Source organism: Talpa europaea, assembly GCF_964194135.1.
Source record: "Talpa europaea genome assembly, chromosome: 2".
NCBI lineage: Eukaryota > Metazoa > Chordata > Mammalia > Eulipotyphla > Talpidae > Talpa > Talpa europaea.
The window spans coordinates 41,063,827-41,087,234 of record NC_140068.1 but is presented as its reverse complement, the minus strand read 5'-3'; the positions used below and the strand labels follow the sequence as shown (position 1 = coordinate 41,087,234).

Genomic DNA, 23,408 nt, shown 5'->3' with positions numbered 1-23,408 from the left:
CAACCACACCCCCAATCAGTTGATTTCCCGCCTTCCAACACCTTAGGTCCCAGGTTTTAGGCCTTACGGGCCCTTTAACCCTAAGTCCTGCTGCTCCCTCAGCTCCTTAGCCTCACTCTTAACCTCACATTTATTCTTATCCTGTTTCTTTCAGGTAACTTCTAATTTAAATCCCTTCATTCAGTTGGGGAAACTTTATGCTAAATGTGCATGTATGAACATACATTGTGATTACTTTATGCTAAATGTGCGTGCATGAACACACATTTTGATTATGCATTTGTGGTTATTTTTAGAAATTATTTTAAAGCTTGGGCATCCAACCTTTTGTTAGACTCTTTACTCAGAACATTTGACCTGCTTTTTGTGCAGTGTTCATTTTTTAAGAAAAACACATACTAATAGCCCTGTGCTTCATCTGTAAAGCCCTATCATGATCATTCAGCCTCAGCAAAGACTTAACATTAGTCTTGTGATGAATCTTTTATCTCAAGCTGAGATTTTATCACTTCCAGAGATGTTTATTGCACTAATACATATTATTAATTCATTCCTCACTCAAAGAAATTATTGAGTCTATTACATGCTGGGCACTGTGCTAAATGCTGGAGAATTATGGATTGGATTGCAAATACACCTTTGCTGATTTGCAAAAGCTTGCAGTCTGGAAAGAAGGAGAAGTAGACAAGTCCATAAGTAGATGTCATAGTGATTATTAAGGGTCCTGACAAGCAGAACACAAGGAAACAAAATCTGAAGGAGAGACTGATATGGAGAAGCTTCCAAAGGGACATTTGAGTTGTTTTTTTTTTTTTTCTTTTTCTGCCCTCTCCTGCCCATAAGTCTTAAATGATGTCTATTGTAATGGTTGTATAATTATGTAAATATAATCAATTATTTGAATTGTACAAGTAAAATGGGTAAAGGATGATCTTTACAGTATGTAAATAATCTCAAGCTGTTAGAAAAAATAAAAAGAGATATAGAACTGGGTCAAATTCACAAAAAGGTGGAAAATATCCTGGATAGTTTAAGAGCCTGGGCAATTCCATGGAAACGTGAAACAGCTAGACAAGTTAAGAGAGGACCCTTAATAATAAGTCTGTGGGCATGACTAGAATATAGAAGACATGTGGTGAGCTCAAGCCTCTAAAGGGTGGAAGCAATGGAATCACAGGAACAAGTTGATCTTCATGTAATTACATGAGTCCAGAATCTCAATGACATTCTGGGCAATTTCTGATTTTTTTTGACTGAAGGTTCCTTTCTCGGCAAAGTCAGAAGTATGCAGAGAAGGAAGAATCCAGCTACCCAAGAGTTGGGCCAACAAACAAGTTTTCTAGAAGTTGGTCAGCTCCCTGACTCTAGACAGGTTTCACTATAATTAATCAAGACAGGAATCTGTTTTGTCCTTAAAGATTCCTAGAGAAACAGTTTCGAAATGGGTCAGGTTTTGGCCAAGATAAAACATTCTTCTTAAGCTCTTTGCAAATCCACCCACATGGAAAGCCCCTATGGGAAGCAGAGTGACCTCCCAGCATTCTGACGTATTTGTGCTGGTCTCCTGATACAGCATTGATATGAGGCCCTGTTTACTTGGCTACCCAGCCCAAAGGCCCAGGGGAAGGAGAGCTCACTTACATGGCACCTGGTGATTGGGACCTCCAGGACAATGGTAATGATAGTTCCACTGAGCATGTGGCGAAGTGTTGGGAGGCAGCACCTGTGCACATGCTGGATCCCTCTGAGGTTCAAACTGATAGTACTCCCTGGACATGAGAGGTCTGGGGAGATCCTGAGGGAAGCACACGGAGGTGAGGGGCAGGGGCCTTTCCAGCTGCCTGATGCCCAGGACATCCTGTGGCTGGGAGTCATAACCCGTGTCTATCGTGGGCAGATCTGGGGCTGCTCGGTTTCTGTGGGGTGGGAGCTGTTGCACTGTGTCTTGGCCGTGGCCTGAGGAGTCTGCTGAGGCATTAGGTAAGCTTTGGTCTGATTTGTCTGAATCATTGCCAGTGTCAGGAGAAGCTGCTGAAATTTGAGATCCCAGCCATTGATTACGTTTTTCTATAAACGAAAACTGATGTTCCGGGGGAAGGGCTCCAACCACAGACTCAGGCTCAGGCTCGCTGGCTGCAGAAAAGCCCAAGGGAAAATGTTTGCCGGGGTCTGGGTGTCTCCTCCAGAAGCTATCTTCACTCTCCTCCAGGACTTTAGTGCGCAGACAGATGACCTGCTGGGACACAGGCCGCTGGTGATTTGAAAGTTTCAGGGGTGGATGAGCCTGAGAAAAGTTTCCTGAGGAATAGTGAGGGGCTTGTAGTACAGACATGCTGTTGGGTGCCATGTTCCTTATATTTGGAGCAGGTGGTTCTGATTCCTCTTCCAGGCAATATTCTGGGTTTGGTAACTGACTTGGGTATGGTTCTGACTCATCAACCTCCACAGGAATGCTTCGGTTCATTCTAGTTTCTGGAACAAGAGAAAAATGCCAGAGTCTCAGAAAACAGATAATTTCTTGGAGTCTCCCCGGTGTGACCTTAAGGGACCTTGTTCAACATGTGGTTTAAATTAACAGTAGTGTGACACCAGCATGCTTGCAGAACCCTAATCTCATAAAGTTGTTTACTTACTCTCTAGGCAAAGGCACCAACGCTTACTCAGATACTTTTATCTGAAAGGTAATTCGAAAATTATGACTGGACTATCATGTGATAGAAGTCACTGACCAGCAAGGGATAGACACAGAGGAAAGTCATGGCCACGTATCGAGGAAAGAGAAATTACTATAATATGTGCTGCTCACATAGGTATCTTGGTTGTCTTTGAGAATGGAATTTAGCTGGGAGGAACAAGTGAGAGGAAGGAGTATTTTCATCTTTTGAAATTTTAAAATCCTGCTCCATGTGATTGTTGTCTTAAAACGATTTTTAAAAAAGGAAAAAGAAGGAAAGAAAAGAAAAATAAAGCCTGAGTTTAAAAAGCACTGAAAAAAGGTCATAGTGACATTTCCCTGCTTAACAACTATGGACTATTTGGAGGACTTAATTCCCTCTGGCACGATGCCTGCAATTAAGGTAGTCATGGCCATCTGGTTTGTGATGTAGCTGAACTAGCGAGGCTTGCTAAAGTAGCCTTTCGCCCACAGTCCATCTAATATTGGTTTTTCCCATAAAAATAGGTCACAATCAACATAATAGAATGAGAAAGAAAATTAGCTTCTCCTTATCATTAGATTGGTTGAGATGATACCTGGGCTCAAAGGGAAGGGAGGAGGTAGGTTGGGGAAATAAAGCACATAAGTGATGGGAAGTCTGCAGGCAGAGGGCCCCAGAACAGGGGTGCTCGGGTAGGGGAAGCATGAAGAAAAAAATCCAAAGATTTGTTCTAGATGCATCTTGTTAGCAATACTCCAAACATCATATGAGAGAAAAGAGGGTATGGATTTTTAAATTTTTATTTTGTATCCATGTGGAATTTCAACCATAAACATTTATGGAGGTTGACCAAGCCTCAAGTCATATTGTATATAAATTATTATTCGGAGTCAGGCTTTGAAAAATATGAACTCACCTCCTCTGGAGCCTGTACCAGACCAAATGGGAGCAGGACAGCATGCATTTTCAATGCTCTCCCTTGGAGCTGTGAGTCTCCTACCAAATTTCTCTTTATTGCTCCTAGGAAGAAAGCCTCTCTACTCCCTGCCAAATGAATGCTCCCTAACACTTCTCTGACCCTCACTTAATATGAAGCGTATCCATCTGCAGCAAACAACCTTTGTACTGATTTCTGGCACAACAGAGAGCTCCTTCAGTTTCTAGTTCCTGGCTGGCCTCCCTTCTTGCCTCAGCCATCCTGTCTCCTGGCTGCCCCCCTCTAGGCTGCGTGTGTCCTCCTTCTAGGATGTGTGTGTCCCCTTCTAGGCTGTGTATGTCCCTGGCCCTTTGGCTCTGCAGAAAAGGAACCTCATCACCTCAACTGATTATTAGACCTTGTGAAAAGGAATAGGAATTTACCTCAAACACAAACATTTCAACTACATTATTTTAAAATGCTCATCATTGTTTTCCCTGCTTTCTGACAATTTTTCTATGGATATGAAATTGGATATGCCATACAACATGCTCTTCAGCTGGTCAGGAAACAAAAGCATTTTCTGAAGGGCTGGCTGAGTGTTGTGTAATCTCCTGCAAGCATCTGCAGGCCCTCAGCTGAATGGGAGGGCAAAGAGAGGCATCGAGTGAGCCAGCTAACTGAGGAGGGATGAGTTCTATCAACTATTTCTTGTTATGAGATTCATTTTCATTTCCCACACTTCAGGTACACCTGTTTACATGCTCCCTGGGTTTTCATATATGAATACCTTAGAAGTGCTTCCTTAAAAAAATGTAAATTCTACTCTTCTGGCTGATGAGGCCTCAGGGCCTCAGAGACGCTGATAGAAAAGATGACAAGTGAGGTCATCTTATAACTGAAAATCTGAGGTCTGTCCTATGATGGGAATCCTATAGTTAAAACTGGTCTGAAAAGTCCCTAAACCCACATGAAAATGAACAGCCCCCCACCAGGAAAGCTATGGGGCAGGTAATTTTAAAAAGCAATTGTTTTGCTTGTGTTTTGCATGTGTCATTACCAAAAATCCAAACAGCAAATAATTACTGAGCCCTATTTTGTGTCCACTTCTATGCTTTCCCCTTCCTATTTTATTCATCCCATAAACATTTATTAAGTATCTACTAAGTGTGAGGCTATAAGGTAGGCCTGGGCCACTTTTATGCCTCTTTCTGAGGCATAAGTTCAATTAAAACATTTCTTTTGTATATAACATAGATCTTCAAGCGACACAATATTCAGTGTACAAAAGAGTATATGGTAGAAGGTCATCAAAATTATTTTTAAATACACAAAACATCATTATTACCTTCAATGTGCTTCTGATTCAGCTCAAGAGAAAAAACTAGCAAGGAAATCATATATCCTACCTCAGGGCCTTTGAATGTGCTGTTACTTCCTAGAACTCTCTTTCCCCAAATATCTGCATGGCTTGTTTCCTTTCTCCGTTAGGGCTTCACTTAGTGGTCACTTTCTCAGTGATTTCTCTGTTCATCCTCTCAAATTTTTACATATCCTCATGCCCTATCTGCCTTTCCTGCTTTACCATCTTATGTAGCAGCTATTACCAAGGGATAGATAGTCATGCATCACTTAATGACAGACTGCATTAACAGTTGGGAATAACATTAACATTGGGAATAACAGACTGCATATATGTGTGACAGTATGCTCAATAGGATATACCATATAGTGTAGATGTGGACCAGGCTATACCATCTAGGTTTGTGTAATTAGAGATGAAGTCACCTAACGACACATTTTTTCAGAATGTATTCCTGTCATTAAGCAAAGCACGACTGTACTACAAAATGTATTTATAAATGCAAATATCCAAATACACTCCTTGTTTGTCTCCCCCCTCATCTTCCACCCCATCATGTACACTTCAGGAGGGTATGATTTCAACTGTTCTGTTCACAGCTATAGTCTCAGCACATAAAATTATACCTGGCACATAGTTGTTCAATAAATATTTATAGAATAAATAAATGATTGAGCCCTGTTTCAGAAAGGGGGCAGATCGTTGTACTGGAAGGATCACTAACAGTGAAAATGCTGGACTCTCAGTGGGGAACAGGGAGAACCTTTGGTTTCTCAAAATTATTCTTTCCCCTTCCTATTTTATTCATCCCATAAACATTTATTAAGTATCTACTAAGTGTGAGGCTATAAGGTAGGCCTGGGCCATGCCTATGAGGTCCTGCCCATGGGAAGGGCAGAGCTGACCATCTGCAGAATAAAGGTAATTCTACCACCCAGTGTGATGGAACATCTGATCCAGACAGGGAGGCGGCTGGTCTGTTCATTCATCCTCAGAGCTTTGCCCAGAGCACAAGAGGGTGGGGCAATCCCACAGCTACCATGTGGGCCCTTCCCAGCCCTAGAACCCTGGCAGAACAAACCCTGTCACCCTCTGGAGGGTGTCACTGAGAAGAATTACACCAATGCCACATCAGAGGGCCAAAGGCAGATTAGTGGGCTGTGTCAGAAGTGGCAATTATATTTTTTGGTTTTTAATGTCATATTGTAAAAAGACTACACATTGAGAAAAAATCACTCAGTATCTCACCACTCCTAACTATTTCCATTTTTCCCTCTTTCCTTCCAGGCTTTCCCCATATAATCTCCATGTGGCTGTAACACTGGCATGGCCCTATGAGGGTGGCATGGGATTAAAGTAGAAAAGTCTTGTTTTTGGGCCATGACCTGAAAGACAAGGCTCTGATTCCCCCACAAAAGGAAGAAGACCTGCTGGCCAGAACCCTGGGAGCCTCATTGCTGGCAGCACCCTGGACAAGCTCAGGTTCATCAGCACATGCACAAGTTCAGGAAGTCTGAGAGGAGCTGTGCCTGTCGGGCCTGGAGACCAGGGCCCTGTCTACCTCAGCTCGGCAATTCCTTTGGGAAGGGAGAGGCTGGAGGGTGAGGGAGCCCAGAAACCTGAAGCTCAAAATACAGAGGAATAGTCCCCACATCTGAGATGGGGCCTGGGTTGCCACGTAAATTGGTTTAAATCCCATAGTCTCTCTCATGCTTTGCTAAGGGGAACATAATCTGTTCAAAGTGGCAGTAATTATCAGAATGTTTAAAACCTATGCCCTTTGACCTAGTAATTTCAGTTTAAGAATTTCCTCTTCAGAGACATGTGCATGACGTGTGAAATGCAGAGACTCTGAAGGCAGGCAGTACAGCAATGTGTACAACAGCAAAGGCTAGAAACCACCCTGATGCACAAAAAGAATCTGATTTTTAAAGCTGCTTCAACCGTACAATGAATACTCTGCCTCTTTTTAAAAAGACTGGGAAAGTGCTGTGTGAAGTGATGTGAAACCATAAGATGGATTGTTAAGTTAAATAAAGAGCAGGACAATACATAGGGTCTGCCATTTTTGCAGCATCTAAGATTGTATGTGCACACCATCTCGGCAGGAATTTGGAGCCAAGACTGCCTCTGTGATGGGAACTCTGACTGGGAACAGGGGCAGAAGGGAGACTTACTTTCAGAGTAGTTTATACCTTTTAAATTTGCACTAAGTGCCTCCATGTCTACCTGAAAGACAAAAAATACCAAAAAACAAAAACAAAAGGAAAGAAAGAAAGGAAAAGAAAAGCTTCAATAATGGTTCTGATGGTCACAAAGATTAAGAACCAATTTGAATGAAGAACACCTGAGTGATCACAGCCCTTAAGATAACGAAAGGGCCTCCCTGGTGGCTCAAGGGGTTAAGCACCGCACTATGAAGCAATCCGCAGACTCTGCAGCACGAGTTCAATCCCCAGCCAGCCAAGGAGCAACCCATATGGCACAGCAGACCTCTCCTGACTCGCCCCGCCTCTCCCCTCAGCAGTGTGTTTCAGTCTGCCTGTTCTGTTCCCCTCTCTGTCTCTGGTGGAATCTCTCACCACCCACATCTATGGCCTACACCTCAGCTTTTGTATGCATAAATAAATAAATCCTTACAAAAATAAAATAACAAAAGTCCATGGTGGACCGTGGCTGCATTGGTGGTGGGTGTGATGTGGTGACATACATCTGAAGAGGTGCTAACCTGCACCTCTGAATCATATACAGTGTTGTAAACCAGTGTTACCTCAATCATAAAATACAAAAGACCATTAGTGAGGACATCTGCCAGGAGTAGGAATCTGGTGAGCACAAGCGAGGAATGAGGACTAGTCCCAGCTGTACACAATGAGGCTGAAACAGTTCTTGTGCATTCTGATACCACCGAGGAGAAAAGTTTCCCTTCTCTGGAATCTCATTGCCCTTTGAACTGTGATCTGTGGTTCTAGCTCTTGGATTCTGACCAGCACCTTCCTTCAAATCTCTGTCAGTTTTTCTCAATCCAAGTCTCTCTTTTTGGCTTCCTCTCTGCTTCCTCAGGTCTGAGACCTTTCTCTGATCTATTTTACACCTTATACGGAGTTACCTGGTTTTTCAGGTAAGATCTTATCCAGGCAGTGGTTTTGACATTCCATGTGGTAATGTCTCCTGGTATCCATTCACAGAATTTCCCAGGTTTCCTTCATCCCGGTCTCTCATGTGTGCTATCTCATTTTTTCTTGCATGCAGCGCCCAGTTACCCGCTGAACTGCCTCCAATGCTTTGTACCTGCCTGTTCCCAGCAATCTTTTTCTCCTCCAGAACATTCTGTCTGAAATTTCGTGAAACGCAGCCTACTGTCTTCACAGCATTACCTTTCTGATCTCATAGGCTCATCAAAAAGTTTTTTTTTCTCCCATCTCCCCTTCCTCGATTTCTGCAGTCTGTTCCCAGCCTGTGTGAGAAACAAGTCTCTCTCGAGCACATCTCATGTCCACATTCACAGTTATCTGTGGCTGCTACCTTCCAGAAGGGCATACACTAAACCAACACATATTTCTAGTATGCGGGAGAAAATGCAACCCTTAAATGCACAGGCTCTAGATTCAAACTCCCCTAGGTTTAAATTCTCTCTGCCAGCTGCATGAGTAGATATGTGATATTGAGAAGAATATTTAACTTCTCTGGGCCTCATTTTTCTTATCTGTAAAATAACAATACTTTCCCCATAGGGGTATTGTTAGGATACAAGAAGATTTAAATAAAATGGTGACTGTAATACATCAAAAACATACATCAAGCATCAAAAAACAATGGCTAGGGCCTCCCCGGTGGCGCAGCGGTTGAGTGCTGGGTTGCGAAGCTGCCCGCGGCCTCTGCCCCGCCGGTTCGATCCCTGGCTGCTCCCCGGCCACCGGAGAAGGGTCCCACATGGCGCACAGACCTCTCTTGCTGCCCTCTGCTCCCCTCAGCAGTGTACTTCGGTCCTTCTGCCTGCTCTGCTCCCCGCTCTGGCTCTGGTGAATTCTCTCACCCTCCCGCGCTTCTGACTGTACCCAATGCTTGTATAAACAAACAAACAAATAAATAAAAATACATGCCTCTTAAAAATATATATAAAAATAAATGGCTATTTTGTTGTGATTTTTACAAGTGATTTGGCTTTAGAATTCATTCTGTAGGCTATGTTCACTGGTTTTATATATGGATGCTAACTAACATTATTATTATTTGAATCTAATGTATGGAAGTCATATCTTTTTAACCAGTATTTACATTTCTGACATATTCAATATGATCTTTAAAACCAGCTGGGCCAGGGCCTCCCCGGTGGCGCAGTGGTTGAGCGCTGGGTTGCGAAGCTGCCGGCGAACTCTGCGGCGCCGGTTCGATCCCCGGCTGTTCCCCGACCACCGGAGGAGGGTCCCACATGGCGCGCAGACCTCTCCTGCCGCCCGCTGCTCCCCTCAGCAGTGTACTTGGTCAGTCTGCCTGCTCTGCTCCCCGCTCTGGCTCTGGTGAATTCTCTCACCCTCCCGTGCTTCTGAATGTACCCAGTGCTTGTATAAACAAAACAAACAAACAAATAAATAAAACATGCCTCTATTAAAAAAAAAAAAAAAAACCAGCTGGGCCAGAGGCAAGGTACCTGGTATCACTTTACCATTCCCATTTCACAGAAGCTAAGACACAATTGGTATTTTTTCCCCAAATCAAAGCCAAATCTAGCCTACAGATCCCCTAACCCTTTCCACTAAACCACATGGATCTGGGGTTGGTGATTATTTTTGTAAAAAAACAGATGATAATAGTTCCCATTCTGTGGACAACATGCAGTCTCTATCTCATAGAGACCATGGGCCACATTTAGACTGAGTCATAATTTACCAACCCCTGATCTATATTATGCTGATAAATAGAAATACAAACCTAATGAAATGGATATAATTAAGACACCTTACCTTTTGTTAGCAATCATTGTTGATATTTATCAAATGGCTACTATTTGCCAAATACTGTTCTAAGTATTTTACTTGTTTCATCCTCACAGCCACCCTATTTGATAGGCACTATTACGAGTTCCATTTCACAGATGGGGAAATTCAAGCTAAGTAAGTTTCTTGAAAAAGGTCAGAGGCCAGTCAGTAGCACAGCTGGGATTCAAGCCCAAGCAATTCAGCACAGGTGGCAGATCTGTGCACTCACCCATTAGTATCTCAGTGACTTGTAGAGCTATTTGGAGGGGGGGGGAGAAAAGGAAATGGAAGAAGCTGAGTAATCCCTCAGAGTTTCTAGAATCAATGTTTAAGAGTCATTCACCTTGAAGCTGAGGAGGCTTGGATAAATGCACCTGCGTTTTATAAAGAATTGCCAGCGTGGTGGCTTTCCTTCATGCCATTACAATAGAGGGTATGGATGAGGCTGCAGAGTCATCTTGATTTGAGAAAAGCACTTGATTGGATCTCATTAAATTTTAATCATAAACTGAATTCAAAATAAATTGAAAACTGGTTGACAGAGCACAAACAAAGGGTGATGATAAATAGTGATACATCTCGAGAAGGGATAGCTTCCAGGGGAGCCTCAGAGGCAAGGACGGATGGGATTTAATGAAGGTGTTATGTCCCTGAAGGAAGACAAATAGCACAGCAAGAAACAGAGAAAGGACAGGAGTGAGCAGCCTGAGTAATTAATAAACCATATTATGGGCCTCCCTGGTGGCGCAAGGGGTACAACACCGCACTGTGAGGCAATCCGCAGCCTCTGCAGCACAGGTTCAATCCTGGCTGGCCAGAGAGGAACCCACATGGCGCAGCAGACCTCTCCTGTCTCACCCACCTCTCTCCTCAGCAGTGTATTTCAGTCAGTCTGCCTTTTCTGTTCCCCGCTCTGTCTCTGGTGAATCCTCTCACCCCCACGCCTCTGGCCTGTACCCCAGTGTAGGGTAAAGAAAATATCAGGCTTTTCTGCCCTTCCGCCATCAGGATAGATGATGGATCCTTGTCCTGAATGCATGCCTGATGGCGGGCACCTGGAATAGGGTGTGGGCATAGGTAGATGGGATTCAGCTGGGCTAAGACTGTGCTTTTAAGGGCGGCGTCACGGGGGGACGCCAGCAGCACCAGCAGCAGCAGTAGTAGCAGTAGCAGTAGCAGTAGCAGTAGCAGTAGCAGTAGCAGTAGCAGTAGCAGTAGCAGTAGCAGTAGCAGTAGCAGTAGCAGTAGCAGTAGCAGTAGCAGCCGAAGCAGAAGCTGAGAAGCAGCAGAACGAACGCTAGAGAGCCCAGATAGAGTGAGGACTTGCTGGGGGCTGGGAGGCCTGCCAGCCTCCCAGCCCCCCAGCCAGCACCCCTGCCTGCCATATGCCTGGTGAACCCCAAATAAAAAACTTGCAAAACTACTGAGGACTCTGACTCCTCCTTTACCCGGTCTGCATGATCCCAGAAAACCTGCACTGTGGCCAGTCCTGGCCTTTACACCCAGCTCTTGTATGAATAAATAAATCTTTAAAAAAAAAATAAACCATATTACCAGCTCCTAAATAATCAAGGTTTGCTGTTCACCAACTACTTGCATTTTTGAAAGCATTCTTTTGGTCTTCAATAGGGTTGAAGAGTCCAAGAGACATACAACATGAATATTTCAGGTAGACATAATAAATAAATATATAAATTCATAGCTAGGAGAATCTATAGGTCTAATTTGGATCTGACAACTTTCAATTACAGATTTTCAAGGTCTTACTTCATTCCCAGGAGATAATTTTTTTAAGTGTCTAAAAGTCATGAATTTAAAAGAATCTTTAAACTCATCAATGATCCTTGTTTACTACTTAAATGCATGCAAACGCTCACAACATGGGTTTGCTTAGGAGAAGATCTTGAGTGGACTCTCTGGCTCTGGTTCAATTCCTGTGAATAAGTACTTCCAAGTTTACTTGCAGAATTTCCCAGACAAAGAAGTTCTTCCATTTGGTTTGCCAGAGGATCTGAAGCAGTGGTGAGCCTTGGAGTCAAGGGAACGTTTACTGGCCCTGTTCACACCCTGCACAGCAAGACTTACATCAGGCTAAAGACCGTGCATCGTGACCTGACCTGATTTGAAGAGGGTCACTCTGTAACTCCTCTGAGCTACTAAATAAGGAGGCTAATGGACTAATTGGAATGGACTGGCTGACTGAATGGGCTGACTCTGCCACCTTGGAAGGCGGTAATAAACATTTAGGGAATAACCTCAACCCAGCTCATGGGTCAATTGGTTGTTTGCTTGTGTGTTGTTTCAGATAAGGTTTCTCTAAGTACACATTTGTGATTCTTAATTCAGTCCAGGCTCCAGAGTAAAGGAGAGAAAGGGATTGAAGGAAAAGTCAGGTGGGAAAGAAGGATTGGAAAGGAAGAAAGGACAGTGGAAGAGTAGAAGAAGCAAGGAAATGGGGAAACCTTAAAGGACATTTTAAAAATATGCCCTTGGGGGCCTCCCAGCGGTTGAGTGCAGCGCTGTGAAGCTGTCCACAGCCTCTGCAGTGCCAGTTTGATCCCCTCTGGCCATGGAGAGGCCCACATGGCAAGGCAGACCTCTCCTGTCTCGCCCGCTGCTCCCCTCAGCAGGGTATTTCATCAGTCTGCCTGTTCTGTTCCCCGCTCTGGCTCTGGTGAGTCCTCCCACCCTCCCGTTCATCTGGCCTGTACCCTGGTTCTTTTTTTTTTTTTTAAAGATTTTATTTATTTATTTATATAAGCACTGGGTACAGTCAGAAGTGCGGGAGGTTAAGAGAATTCACCAGAGCCAGAGCGGAGAACAGAACAGGCAGACTGATGAAATATACTGCTGAGGGGAGCAGCAGGCAAGACAGGAGAGGTCTGTGTGCCATATGGAACCTTCGCCCAGCGACCGGGGATCGAACCAGCGCTGCAGAGGCTGCGGGCAGCTTTGCTGTGCCATCGGGGAGGCCCCTTGTATAAATAAATAAATCTTAAAAAAAAAATGCCCTTGGGCCTTCCTGGTGGCACAAGGGGTTAAGTGTCAGCACTATGAAGCTATCCCCAGCCAGGGAGATACCCACATGGCCCAGCAGACCTCTCCTGTCTCACCCACTGCTCCCCTCTGCAGTGTATTTCATTTAGTCTGCCTGTTCTGCTCCCCACTTGGTCTCTAGTGAATCCTCTCATCCCCTCTCCCAGCCCTGCACCTCTGGCTGACATTCCAGTTCTTGTATGCATGAACACATAAATCTTTAAAAATAAAAATATGCCAATATGCCCTTTATTGGTGCAGGTGAATGACTTAATTCAATTGTGATTCAATTGTGATTTTTGTGTTTATGGCAAGGAGCAGTTGGAAAGAAAGGAAAAGAATGAATACAGGTCGAAGGAAGTGTGTTACAGAGTGAACTGGTAAGGCAAGAAGGATCTGGACCGGCAAGACAGAGAGGAAAGGAGTTCAGAAAAGGGAGAGAATCCTGTTGAGCCTGGAAGGGTAAGAAGGAAAAACATTGGAATCCTAAGTGCTAGAAAACAATAAAGCAGAGAAATACCAACTTGCCCTTGCTCTCATTGTTGAGGGAGCTGCCAAGACCCCAGTCAGGTCTATGGGTAGAAGGAGGGGCACACATGAGTCAGGGGGCTGGGGGTTCCATCAGTCTCATCACTCCCAAATAGTTTGATCTCAGCTGCCTTCACAGGAACCAAGCCAAACTGGCACAGCTCTAAGCGGGAGGCGGCTGCAAGCCCACTCTCCTTCCTCAACCAATTTACAACTTCCGGTCTCCAAGAAGGTCTGTGTACACGTGGACACACACACAGTGAGTTGAGCACTTAGGCACTGAAGCACATGTGGGCTAGTAGGAGGTCTGCTGGGAAATAGATGCAAAGAATTTTGGAGGGAGAAAGGACAGCCTGGGTTTCATGAACTAAAAATATCTTGGTGACAAGGCATTGGGAAGAAATGGGAGAGGCCCAGGGGGAGAGGGACTCGATTCAGAGCCTCACATGCTTTCTCACGGACGGACTGCAGCATTGTTTTGATAGAGCAAGGTGATCTGAAACACGAAGGGTCATCTCGTTGGATCTGAAAAGAATTTTAAGTTTAATGTACTTCATCTGGGCTCCTCGTTTTTTTTTTTGTTTTTTTTTTCCTGTAGTAATTGCCTGCAATTCATATATGTTTTTAATAGCTAACCTAAAATTGCCTGCGACAGAAAAATGAGTTGAATTCAGGATATTTCTGAGATTCTGATTCTGTGATGTTGTAAAACCTAGATTTAATTTAGACAAACTTCCCACATAATCTGTCGTTCTGAGTGCCTGTTAGAGAATGTCGTCAAATATGACTGCATTTTCCTCTTCCAATTTTCAGAGCATTTAAAAGTCACTAACTTTTGGGCCTCCCAGGTGGCGCAGCGGTTGAGCGCTGGGTTGCGATGCTGCCCGCAGCCTCCGCGGCACCGGTTCGATCCCCGGCTGCTCCCCGGCCTCCGGAGGAGGGTCCCACATGGCGCGCAGACCTCTCCTGCCGCCCGCGGCTCCCCTCAGCAGTGTACTTCGGTCCTTCTGCCTGCTCTGCTCCCCGCTCTGGCTCTGGTGAATTCTCTCACCCTCCCGCGCTTCTGACTGTACCCAGTGCATGTATAAACAAAACAAACAAACAAAATAAATAAAATAAATAAATAAAGCATGCCTCTATATATAAAAAAAAAAAAAAAAGTTTAAAAAAAAAAAAAAAAATAAAAGTCACTAACTTTTTAATCCAGAGAGAAGCAGGCTTAAACATCTCTGTCTTTGCACCCTCCAAAAGGATGTGTCCCTATGGTAAGACCCTTCGCCCCAACACTCAGGTTCAGCTGAGACTTGACTCCGAGTTAGGAGGGTCCCCTCTACCTGGTGAGGCTCCATCATGGAATGACTTAGAGTGGCAACACCAGATTCTGAATGACTATGGGTAGTCCTTCTGGATCAAAGTGAGACTGGTAATCCAACAACTGTTAGCCTGATTGCAGATAACGGTGCATCATTTTTCAAAAATAAAAGCTGTAACTCATCGCCTGTGATGAGGAGTTCCTGTCCTCTCCAGGCAGCGGGGTAGGGAGAGCCATCCAAAACCATGACAAACACTATCCCAGGGCCCCGATATGCCACAGAAACAGTTTAGCAATCCTGAAAGCTCTGAGTCAGCTCATCCCTGTCATCCAGCATTTATTTGAACTGTGTTGACTGAGGAATTGCCCCAAAGAAATAGTAACCATGACAATAATTCAAAGAGTAGTGGCTAGGAAAAGGTTAAGGATTCTGTGTGTCTAGTCTACTGATGTGTCTGATCACAATCATCACCCTTACATGGTATCAGGACGTGCTCCTCAGCTTGCTTTCTCCTCCCATTAAAGGCCACACACATAGTGATTGGTCTAGCTGAGGAGTGGTTTCCAGCTCCCGCCAAGTCAGTAATGCAGCCCTCTGGAGCCAGCCTTGTCTACCAGCTCCCTGACCTGCTTTGACTCTGGCCAAATGGATAGGAAGGTTCTTCTTGGGTAACACAAATGGGACAACAACTAACTCCAGAAATCCCGTTTTCTATTTAGCTAGAACCAAAAAAAGCCCAAGTTCCAGGCTGCTTTACCTTTTGTCCGGAGACCAGATGAGTAAAACCAATCAGAGCGCCTATATGGAGGAGCCAGAGCAATTAAGAGGGTTTTTGATAATAGAGTGGGGGCTGAGGGGGTAGAAAAGTATTACGAAATCAAGTTCTTTTCCTGGAGGAACTAACCATCTAGTAGCAGGAGGTAAAATTAATATATTTGAATGCTCAGTAAACAAAACAAATCTTCCAAGACCACCCATGAAGGCTACCCCTCTGGGACTCCTATTACTTTGGCTTAATTTTGTTAGAAGGGGTTTGGGACAAAACCATGTTAGCTCACCACCCCCGCCTCACCCCACACACATTTTATTGATGAAGAAATCCAGGCACAGAGACGCTGACAAGAATTGCCTAAGTCATAGACCAATAAGGAGTGCAGCGAGACGTTGAAGCCAAGTTTCTTGTCCTCTTTTTTATTATTTATGTGGCTTCTCCCACACCCCACTCCTTTATTAAAAAAACACCCTCCTATTCTAAGAGAGTATCTTGAATTCGAAAGTCACATGAAACTTCATTAGCTTCTAAGATCAAGTAAGAGCATTTCTTCCCTAGTTTTCCCTAAAGGCTCAGTTCAATGCCAGTAGAAGTCTAGGTTGCTGAGGAGGGGTGGGGGACTGTGGGCCAGGGATTGAAGACAGACCCCCCCTCTGTGCCCCCAGCACAGAGCTCAGTTGACCTTCCAGGCCTAAGAATGTGCTGTTGACTTTTTTCCCTACAGGAAACAGGGATCCCGAAAACTTGGGAGTTCTTCCATCTCTGCCACTGACGTGTCCTGGGGCTGGAAGCCAGTGACTAAATCTCTGCCATCCTCGACTCTCTCCTTGGAGAAGTGGGGCTTTTTTCATCGCAATTCCTTGGCACACTAAGTCCTCACGCAAATGGCTTCTCAGGCAGCTCCGAAAGTACCAGTGTGTGTGCCTCCACTCCTGGAAGAGTTAATCTGGTTTGACTGTCTGAAATACTAAACCACTAACACTTCCTCGCAGCAAAAAATGTAACTGTCATTTTCCCAGCCCAAGTTGGTGGCAAGTCAACAAAAACGAGGGGGAAAGAGGAAGAGGGAGGGAAAGAAGCAGAACATCGCAGTAAAGGAGAAAACAAAGTTTTGGAAAATGGGTTGGTGGTTGGGTTAAAAAGTAAGGCGTGGGAGGCGACAACTCTGAATAACTTACCTTAAAACCACCGTGGACAGACAGACGGGCCAACTGGGTGGTCGTGCTCCCGGCTTCTCAGGTCACTCCCTCGGGTCGCGCCGACCTCCCTCCACCCTCTCCAGGCCCAGGTAAGCAGTAGAACCGGCTCCGAAGCAGGAAGTGGAGGCTGTATGCAAATTTCTACAGAGGCTAGGAAGCCTCAGATCAGAAATCTCCCTGTGGGCTGTGAATCAACAGCCAAGGAGTCACTTTATTTCTTAAAACAGAAACCTCCTTATTCGCTAGAAAGGGCCACTGGCCAATTAGGCTGCGTTTTAGGTTTTAACCCAAGCTAACTTTATGGCTGAGGAATGTCCATGCTGCCCCGAACTTCAGCACACTCATACCCACAGGAGGGGTCTGGGAGGGCTTTGAATTCGGGGTGTTAATCATTAGCCTTTCCAAAGGAAGAGATGGGGACAGATAGTGAGGAGGAGTGTGAAGCAAGTGCTTCTTATCATCTTGTCTTAAAGCAGCAGCATTTACTGCCCTGTGGAAGGGGGATTCATTGCCCAGGACCCCTGTGATTCATATTCTCTCTCTCTTACACACACACACACACACACACACACACACACACACACACACACACACACACACACTTTGCCACATCAATAGTCATAAGAAAGTGGTGACTTTAAAGGAAATACACACACATTGTCCTTCTCTGGCTGCATTTTTTCATGATTTCAAGATTATTTCACTCCTTCATCTTGTTTATTCAGTTTTGTGTAGAATTTATTGTATGAAAGGGATGCTAGGGATAGGATGATGGGGGCAGCGAAGTATGATGGTAAAAGAGAGCTAAGAGTGCTAAAGACAATGTCAAAGGGCAGTGCCAAGGTGGGGACAGGTCACTGATGCTCATTTGCAAGAGGTACTCAGGCTCTTGCAAAGGGGTTTACGTAACAAACAGGAAATTGGGAAAAGGTAATTTCTAAGAACACAAGTGGTCAGCTGTCTCACCCCAGATAGTGTCCAGTAGTTCCAAACCAAGGTTGCTCATGCCCCTGTCCATCAATGAGGGCCTGGAGTTGGTGACGTGCTGGTTAGCAGCAGGCCACCAGGGTCCAACTCATGGTGGCAGCTAGAGGTACTCATGGGGTGGGCAGCTGAGATGGCACCGCAGCAGCCCTCAGCAACCGTCTGAAGGAAGGGCTGGAAGATGTGAACTGTTAGGAGAAGGCATCCTAAACATGAGAGCCTTCTGTCTGAACATGCCTGAGGCAGTTCCAGTGAAATATAGATTACAAGGGAAGAGTTGGGAAGTCTGGGAAATGAACACCTCCAACCCCCAGGAATCCCCACTGGTATTTTTATGCTGAAACATACACCCTTATAGTTGCCATCACAGGAGAGACACTCTTCATGAGGACCTACCATATACACTATCTGTTGACACATTTAATCCTCCAGACTGTCCTGTGAGGTGCATTTACCATCATTCTGCTTGACCTTTGAAGAATCCAAGGCTCAGAGACATGTAGTAACTTCATCAAAGTCACACAGCTAGTCTGTAGAGGATTCCAGAATGATCTTGTTAGGGGGGAAAGGATGTCCTGAGCTAATTCCATGCAGGCTTTGTGGACTCCATCCCCACCCCAGGCCAAAGCCATCAGGACATTGGGAAAGACAAATCCCATCACCACCAATGGGAAGGTTGCTGGGACCTGAGGGTGGAGTTAAGCAGCCAGGTTTGGCATAAATTCAGACATGTGGGTCTTGTGGGGTTTTTTTGGCTTCAGGGCTCTTGGCTCGCGGCCAGCTCTCAGAGTGCCATTGGGTTTCCAGGTCAGCAGAACGGGTAGGATGCATTTAAGACTTTATTTCCCTATTTTCTCTGAGTTGTACATTTCCTCATTTCCCTTTCCCTTGTAAATAAACCTTTTATTAACCTTTTGTGTGTGCCTGCAGTGGAGTATTAATAAGTCCCTTTTAAGCGCGCGGGTGAGGACCCGCAGCCAGGCAACCCAGGCGACCTGCTGTAGTTTGTCTTTCCTACGTGCTTGGTGGAATGCAGGCAACTTACTTTCTTTGTACAACTCTTGACATCCCTCAAGAGGCAGGGGTGGGGGTGAGGTGGAGTAGGGGGAAGTTTTAGACAATAAAAAGTGTAGGCTGAGACTATTCCAGTTCCAGTTAACCTGGTGCCTGGTGCTAAGTTTATATGGTGATGGTTACTGAATAAATAATAGGCAAAGTAGTCAAGATGTGGATCAGACCTCTTTCTCTAGTTAACAGTCTAGAAGGGGAGTATTTCTGTTTGCCAGATTCTACAGTTTGCTGAGTATTCTTGCAAAAGGCATAATTAGATAAAGGTCAGATCTCACCACCTCTGTAAACAAAACAAAACCATTTGGATCTAATGCTCAGAAACTCTCCATACCACAGCGATAATCTATGAAAAGAAAGGAGAAAAGAAAAAAGAAAAGATTAATTCCTTGGACAAGCCTTGATTTTCCACTTTTAAATGCTATGATTTCTAGTGCTGAAAGGGAAGAACACTCCAGTCATGCACTTCTCTCAGAATGGCCTTTGTTCAAAGGGTCCCTAGCTCAGTCCCCAGGTCATTGCTGGGACAGAAGGAGGAAGAAAAGAAACTTCTAGACTCTCAGTGTCTGGTCTTGCCCCCTGGATTACACAGACCCACAACCTTTAGCTCACGTCTGCCTTTTTCTACTCATGTGCTTGCAAATTGAAAGATTCTTAACTTATTCTTCTATCTCTTTCAGAAGCAAAAACTGTGGAGATGCAGACAGTGCCAAACCAACTGGCCCCTAGACAAAGCTTAGTCTGCCAGTTGCTGTTCCCCATCATTTTGGTGGCTTTTAGTCCAGAAAGGCTACCACACCCAGGCAGATGTCAGAACTGATAACTGCCTCCTCCTCCAATCCCAGCAAAGCCCCTGGGCCCTGCCACCACTATCCATTGCCCCTTCCTTCCTGGTGAGTTCCCATCTGGAATGGTTTCCTGTTCTGGCAGCACATTCAGTCAGGACCTAATAATCTAGCTAGGAGGTCCTGATAATATAGACTCTCACGAGGAAAAGGATTAGCTCTCAATCTTTTTCCTTTCAAGAGTTTCCTTACTCCAATAAAAATTTATTCCTCTCCTTCCCTGAATAATGGTATATTGGGAACAGCAGGTTTTGTCAAGTTCAGAAAGGTCCTGGTCATACCCTTTCCCAGGGCAGTGGGTTCCTATGCACATTACATTTGCATAAAGGGGAGCACCCTACAGTTCTGGGGAAAGCTAAAGATTATCTGCTCCAACGTGATTCTCCTGAGGTCAGCTAGACAGCTACTTCTTGCTAAAAATGATTAATCGTGCTGGACTCCTCATTTCTACCACCACAATCATAGCTGTTTTTTACATCATGCTTATTAAGTGCCAATAGTGTTCTAAGAACTTTGCATGCATTTATGCCTTTAATTGACAATAGCTCTATGAGACAGGTACTAGAAGATTAGCTACTATTTACTATTACTATATGTCACATGATTTTCATTATCTGTATAATAAAGGGGAGAAATGTATTGAACAGAATTCCAGACAACTGCTCTACCAGAAAGAAAAGCAGAGAGCAATGCTGCTTCCTATGGAGGTTGGATAGGACAGGGCAAGTCAGAATTTTTGTAAAGGGACGTTGAAAAAAGAGCACCAAGCCGAGGAGAGGAGGTAGAGGAGACACAGCCTTGTGGCGGCAGGAGAGCAAGAGGGATGGGAGGATACTTTGTATTTTTACCGGTAACCCATTGTGTAGGTTCCTGCATCCATTCAAGAAAACCCATGATGAACAAGGCTATATTATTCTCTAAGTCTTCTCTGTTTGGATGCACTCAAATGTTTGGCTTCTGAATATGTCTTTGGCCAGCTTTATTTAGGTTACCTATAAAAATCAGGGTGATTACTGTAAGACAACAACAACAAAAATAATAATTGTTGATGACTATTTGGAAAATTGGAATCTGAATACTATCAGTGTTGGTGGGACTGTAAAGTGGTGAAGTCACTCTGGAAAACAGTCTGGTAGTTCCCCCAAATTGAAAATAGAATTACCACATGATCCAGCAATCCTACCTCTGGGTATATAAACCCAAAAATTTAAAGTAGTCTTGATGAGTTATTTGAACACCATATTTATAGCAGCAACTTATTCACAATAGCCAAAGGAGGAAGCATCCCAAGTATGCATCGACAGAGGAATAGATGAACAAAGTGTGGTATGTACATACCATGCAATGTTACTCAGCCTTGTAAAGGATTGAAATCCTGTCTCACATGTGCCAACATGGATGAATCTGGAGCGTATTATGCTAAGTGAAATAAGCCAGTCACAAAAGGACGAATACAATATAATTCTACTTCCATGAGGTACCTAGAGGAGATAAATTAATATAGAGAAAATTAGAATGGCGGTTGCCAAGGGCTAAGGAGAGTGAAGACTGGAGAGTTACTATCTAATGTGTATAGAATATCAGTTTTGCAAGATAAAAGGAGTACTGGAGCTGAATAGTAGGGAGGGTGGCAGAACAATGTCACTGTACTTAATGCCATGCATCCTTAAGATGATGAATTTTGTCTTTCACAATTTTAAAACATCCCCCACATAGCCTTGTGTGGTAGGTTTTATTACCCACATTTTACAGGTGAGGAGATGAAGTTAGGGGGCTTGCTAGGGCTACACAGCTGGGTTTCAAACCAGATCTGTCTTCCAAAGAAGGTCATGCCTCGCCCCTGCATCATGGTGCCTGGTGCCCACTGGCGTGGGGGTGAGGCAAGGAGGGTGTCAGGCCCATACTACAGTCACACAGATGTACCTCCTTCCTGTGCCCTTTCCAGCTCTGGAAGGCGCTTCCTCCAACACTGCTTTTTCTAGTGTCCTTATTCTCTCCTCTGCCTTTCCTTCGTCAAACGGTGCTCTCAGGAAAAAAAAAAAAAACAAAAACCTGATCACTCATTTATCCCTAAGTTACATGGTGTGAATTTAAATCAATGTGCTACCTCTCTGAGGGGTGTTTGCATTTTAAGCCTCATCACCCTCTAAGAAATGAAAGCCTTTGTTCCATATTAAAGGAATGTCAGGCACCAGGGAGAGCGCAAGGAGGATCTGGAGGGTGGCGGCGGCAGGGAGGGCAACCATACCCCAAAGAAATGCATTAAAAAGGGAGAAATGTAGACTCAATGTTAGAAGGAAAATATATTTTATGAAAAACTTCTCTTTCCAAAGGCTCCACAGAAATGGGAGGTGTGGATGCATGGGGGACAGGGAGTCGATTTACTCCAAATGTTCCCCTCTTGGCTGCCTTGTTTCCAGACACCAAGCTCTTGTTTGTCATCAGAACTGTGCACATGCTAGAAAAGAGAATCTAGAGCGTTGATTTCCTCAGGGTGTCATTTCCCTGACAGTTCCCAATGCCTCTGATCTTCCTATTGTGTTGGTTTTTTTTTTTTTTTTTTTTTTTTTTTTTTTTTTTTTTTTTTTGTGGGACCCTCACCCACGGGCAGCCTGGGAACGAACTGGTGCTGCAGAGGCTGCTGGCAGCCTTGCAGCCCAGTGCTCAACTGCTGCGCCAGCAGGGGAGACCCTGATCTTCCTCTTGTTTGGTGAAATTTCATTCTAAAGCAGCTGGGTGTGGTGCTGGAGATCCCTGTCAGAAGAATCTGAGCAGTCCTTCCTTCAGTGTTGAGAATGCAATTTCTAACAGAGTGACAGTGTGCTGCACAGAACCTAAGGCAAATGTGGATGTGGATGCCTGTCTTCTGGGTTCTCACAGCCTAAGATAGCATTCCCAGGGAGTGCAACAGACATGATGCCCACAGCATCAGATTAAGAATTGGGGCTGTGAGTCAGCCTTCTGGTTTGAATCACTTTTCTACCTCCTGCCAGCTCTGTGACCACAGGGAAGCTTCTTAACTTCTTCATACCTCAGTTTCCTCACCTGGGTAACGGGAATGGGAGATACATCCTTAATTGATATTCCAAGCTCCAAATGCACCAATTCTAATCTCTCTGCTGCCTTTGTGTGAAGAAAGCATCTCCTTTCTCCCAGGGGATGAAGTCTCTCCCCCCAGCACAGAGTTCAGTGAGTGGGGACAAGGGGCCTGTGGCCTCTGCCAGGCACAAATTGCACAAGTGCACACAGCAGCTCTGGGAGACCAGATACAATCAACTATGAACAGTGTCTGGCATATGCTAATAAAGATTGGCTACAGTTATCATATTTAGTATGCAACAAATGCATAACTCAATAGTATACTCAGAATCATTTATCAGTCAATTATCATAGGGAAATAACTCAACAAGATAGTAGATAATACTGAAATATTCCTATGCAGCCATAAAATGTCTTTTTATGCTAACAGCTGAATAAGGGTCTATTGTGTGTTGGGGAATTTGCTGCAAATCAGAGAATTTAACCACATGTGAGAACCCAATTAAGGAAAAATCAAAGGTCAAATCTCGTACATCTTGAGGGCTGTTGCCTGTGCTGCTCTGTAGCCCGCTCTGGGGACAAACTGACCACATAGCTTCTCAGACCACGGGAGAGCTCAGAATAAGCAAAATTGTTTTTGCTCACTGAGCTGGCTGCCTTGATGCTCACACATTCCAGGCAGGAAAAAAATTATGTGCTCTTTTAATTT

General features: G+C 44.5%; 1 protein-coding gene across 5 annotated transcripts in view; it reads right to left on the bottom strand.

Annotated features, from left to right (window-relative positions):
• The window catches only part of TRAF3IP2 (TRAF3 interacting protein 2), a gene marked incomplete at both ends in the record, with an annotated part of 29,487 nt that extends 27,020 nt beyond the window's left edge, over positions 1-2,467 (bottom strand). For 3 of the 5 annotated variants that reach the window (XM_084228579.1, XM_084228580.1, XM_084228581.1), the window contains one exon: positions 1,642-2,464. In XM_084228579.1, the coding sequence (XP_084084705.1) occupies positions 1,642-2,464 (823 nt within the window). Of the gene's footprint in view, positions 1-1,637 lie in introns of all 5 variants that reach the window. The other 2 variants (XM_084228582.1, XM_084228583.1) reach the window with 2 other exon arrangements.
• Positions 2,468-23,408: the final 20,941 nt, after the last annotated feature.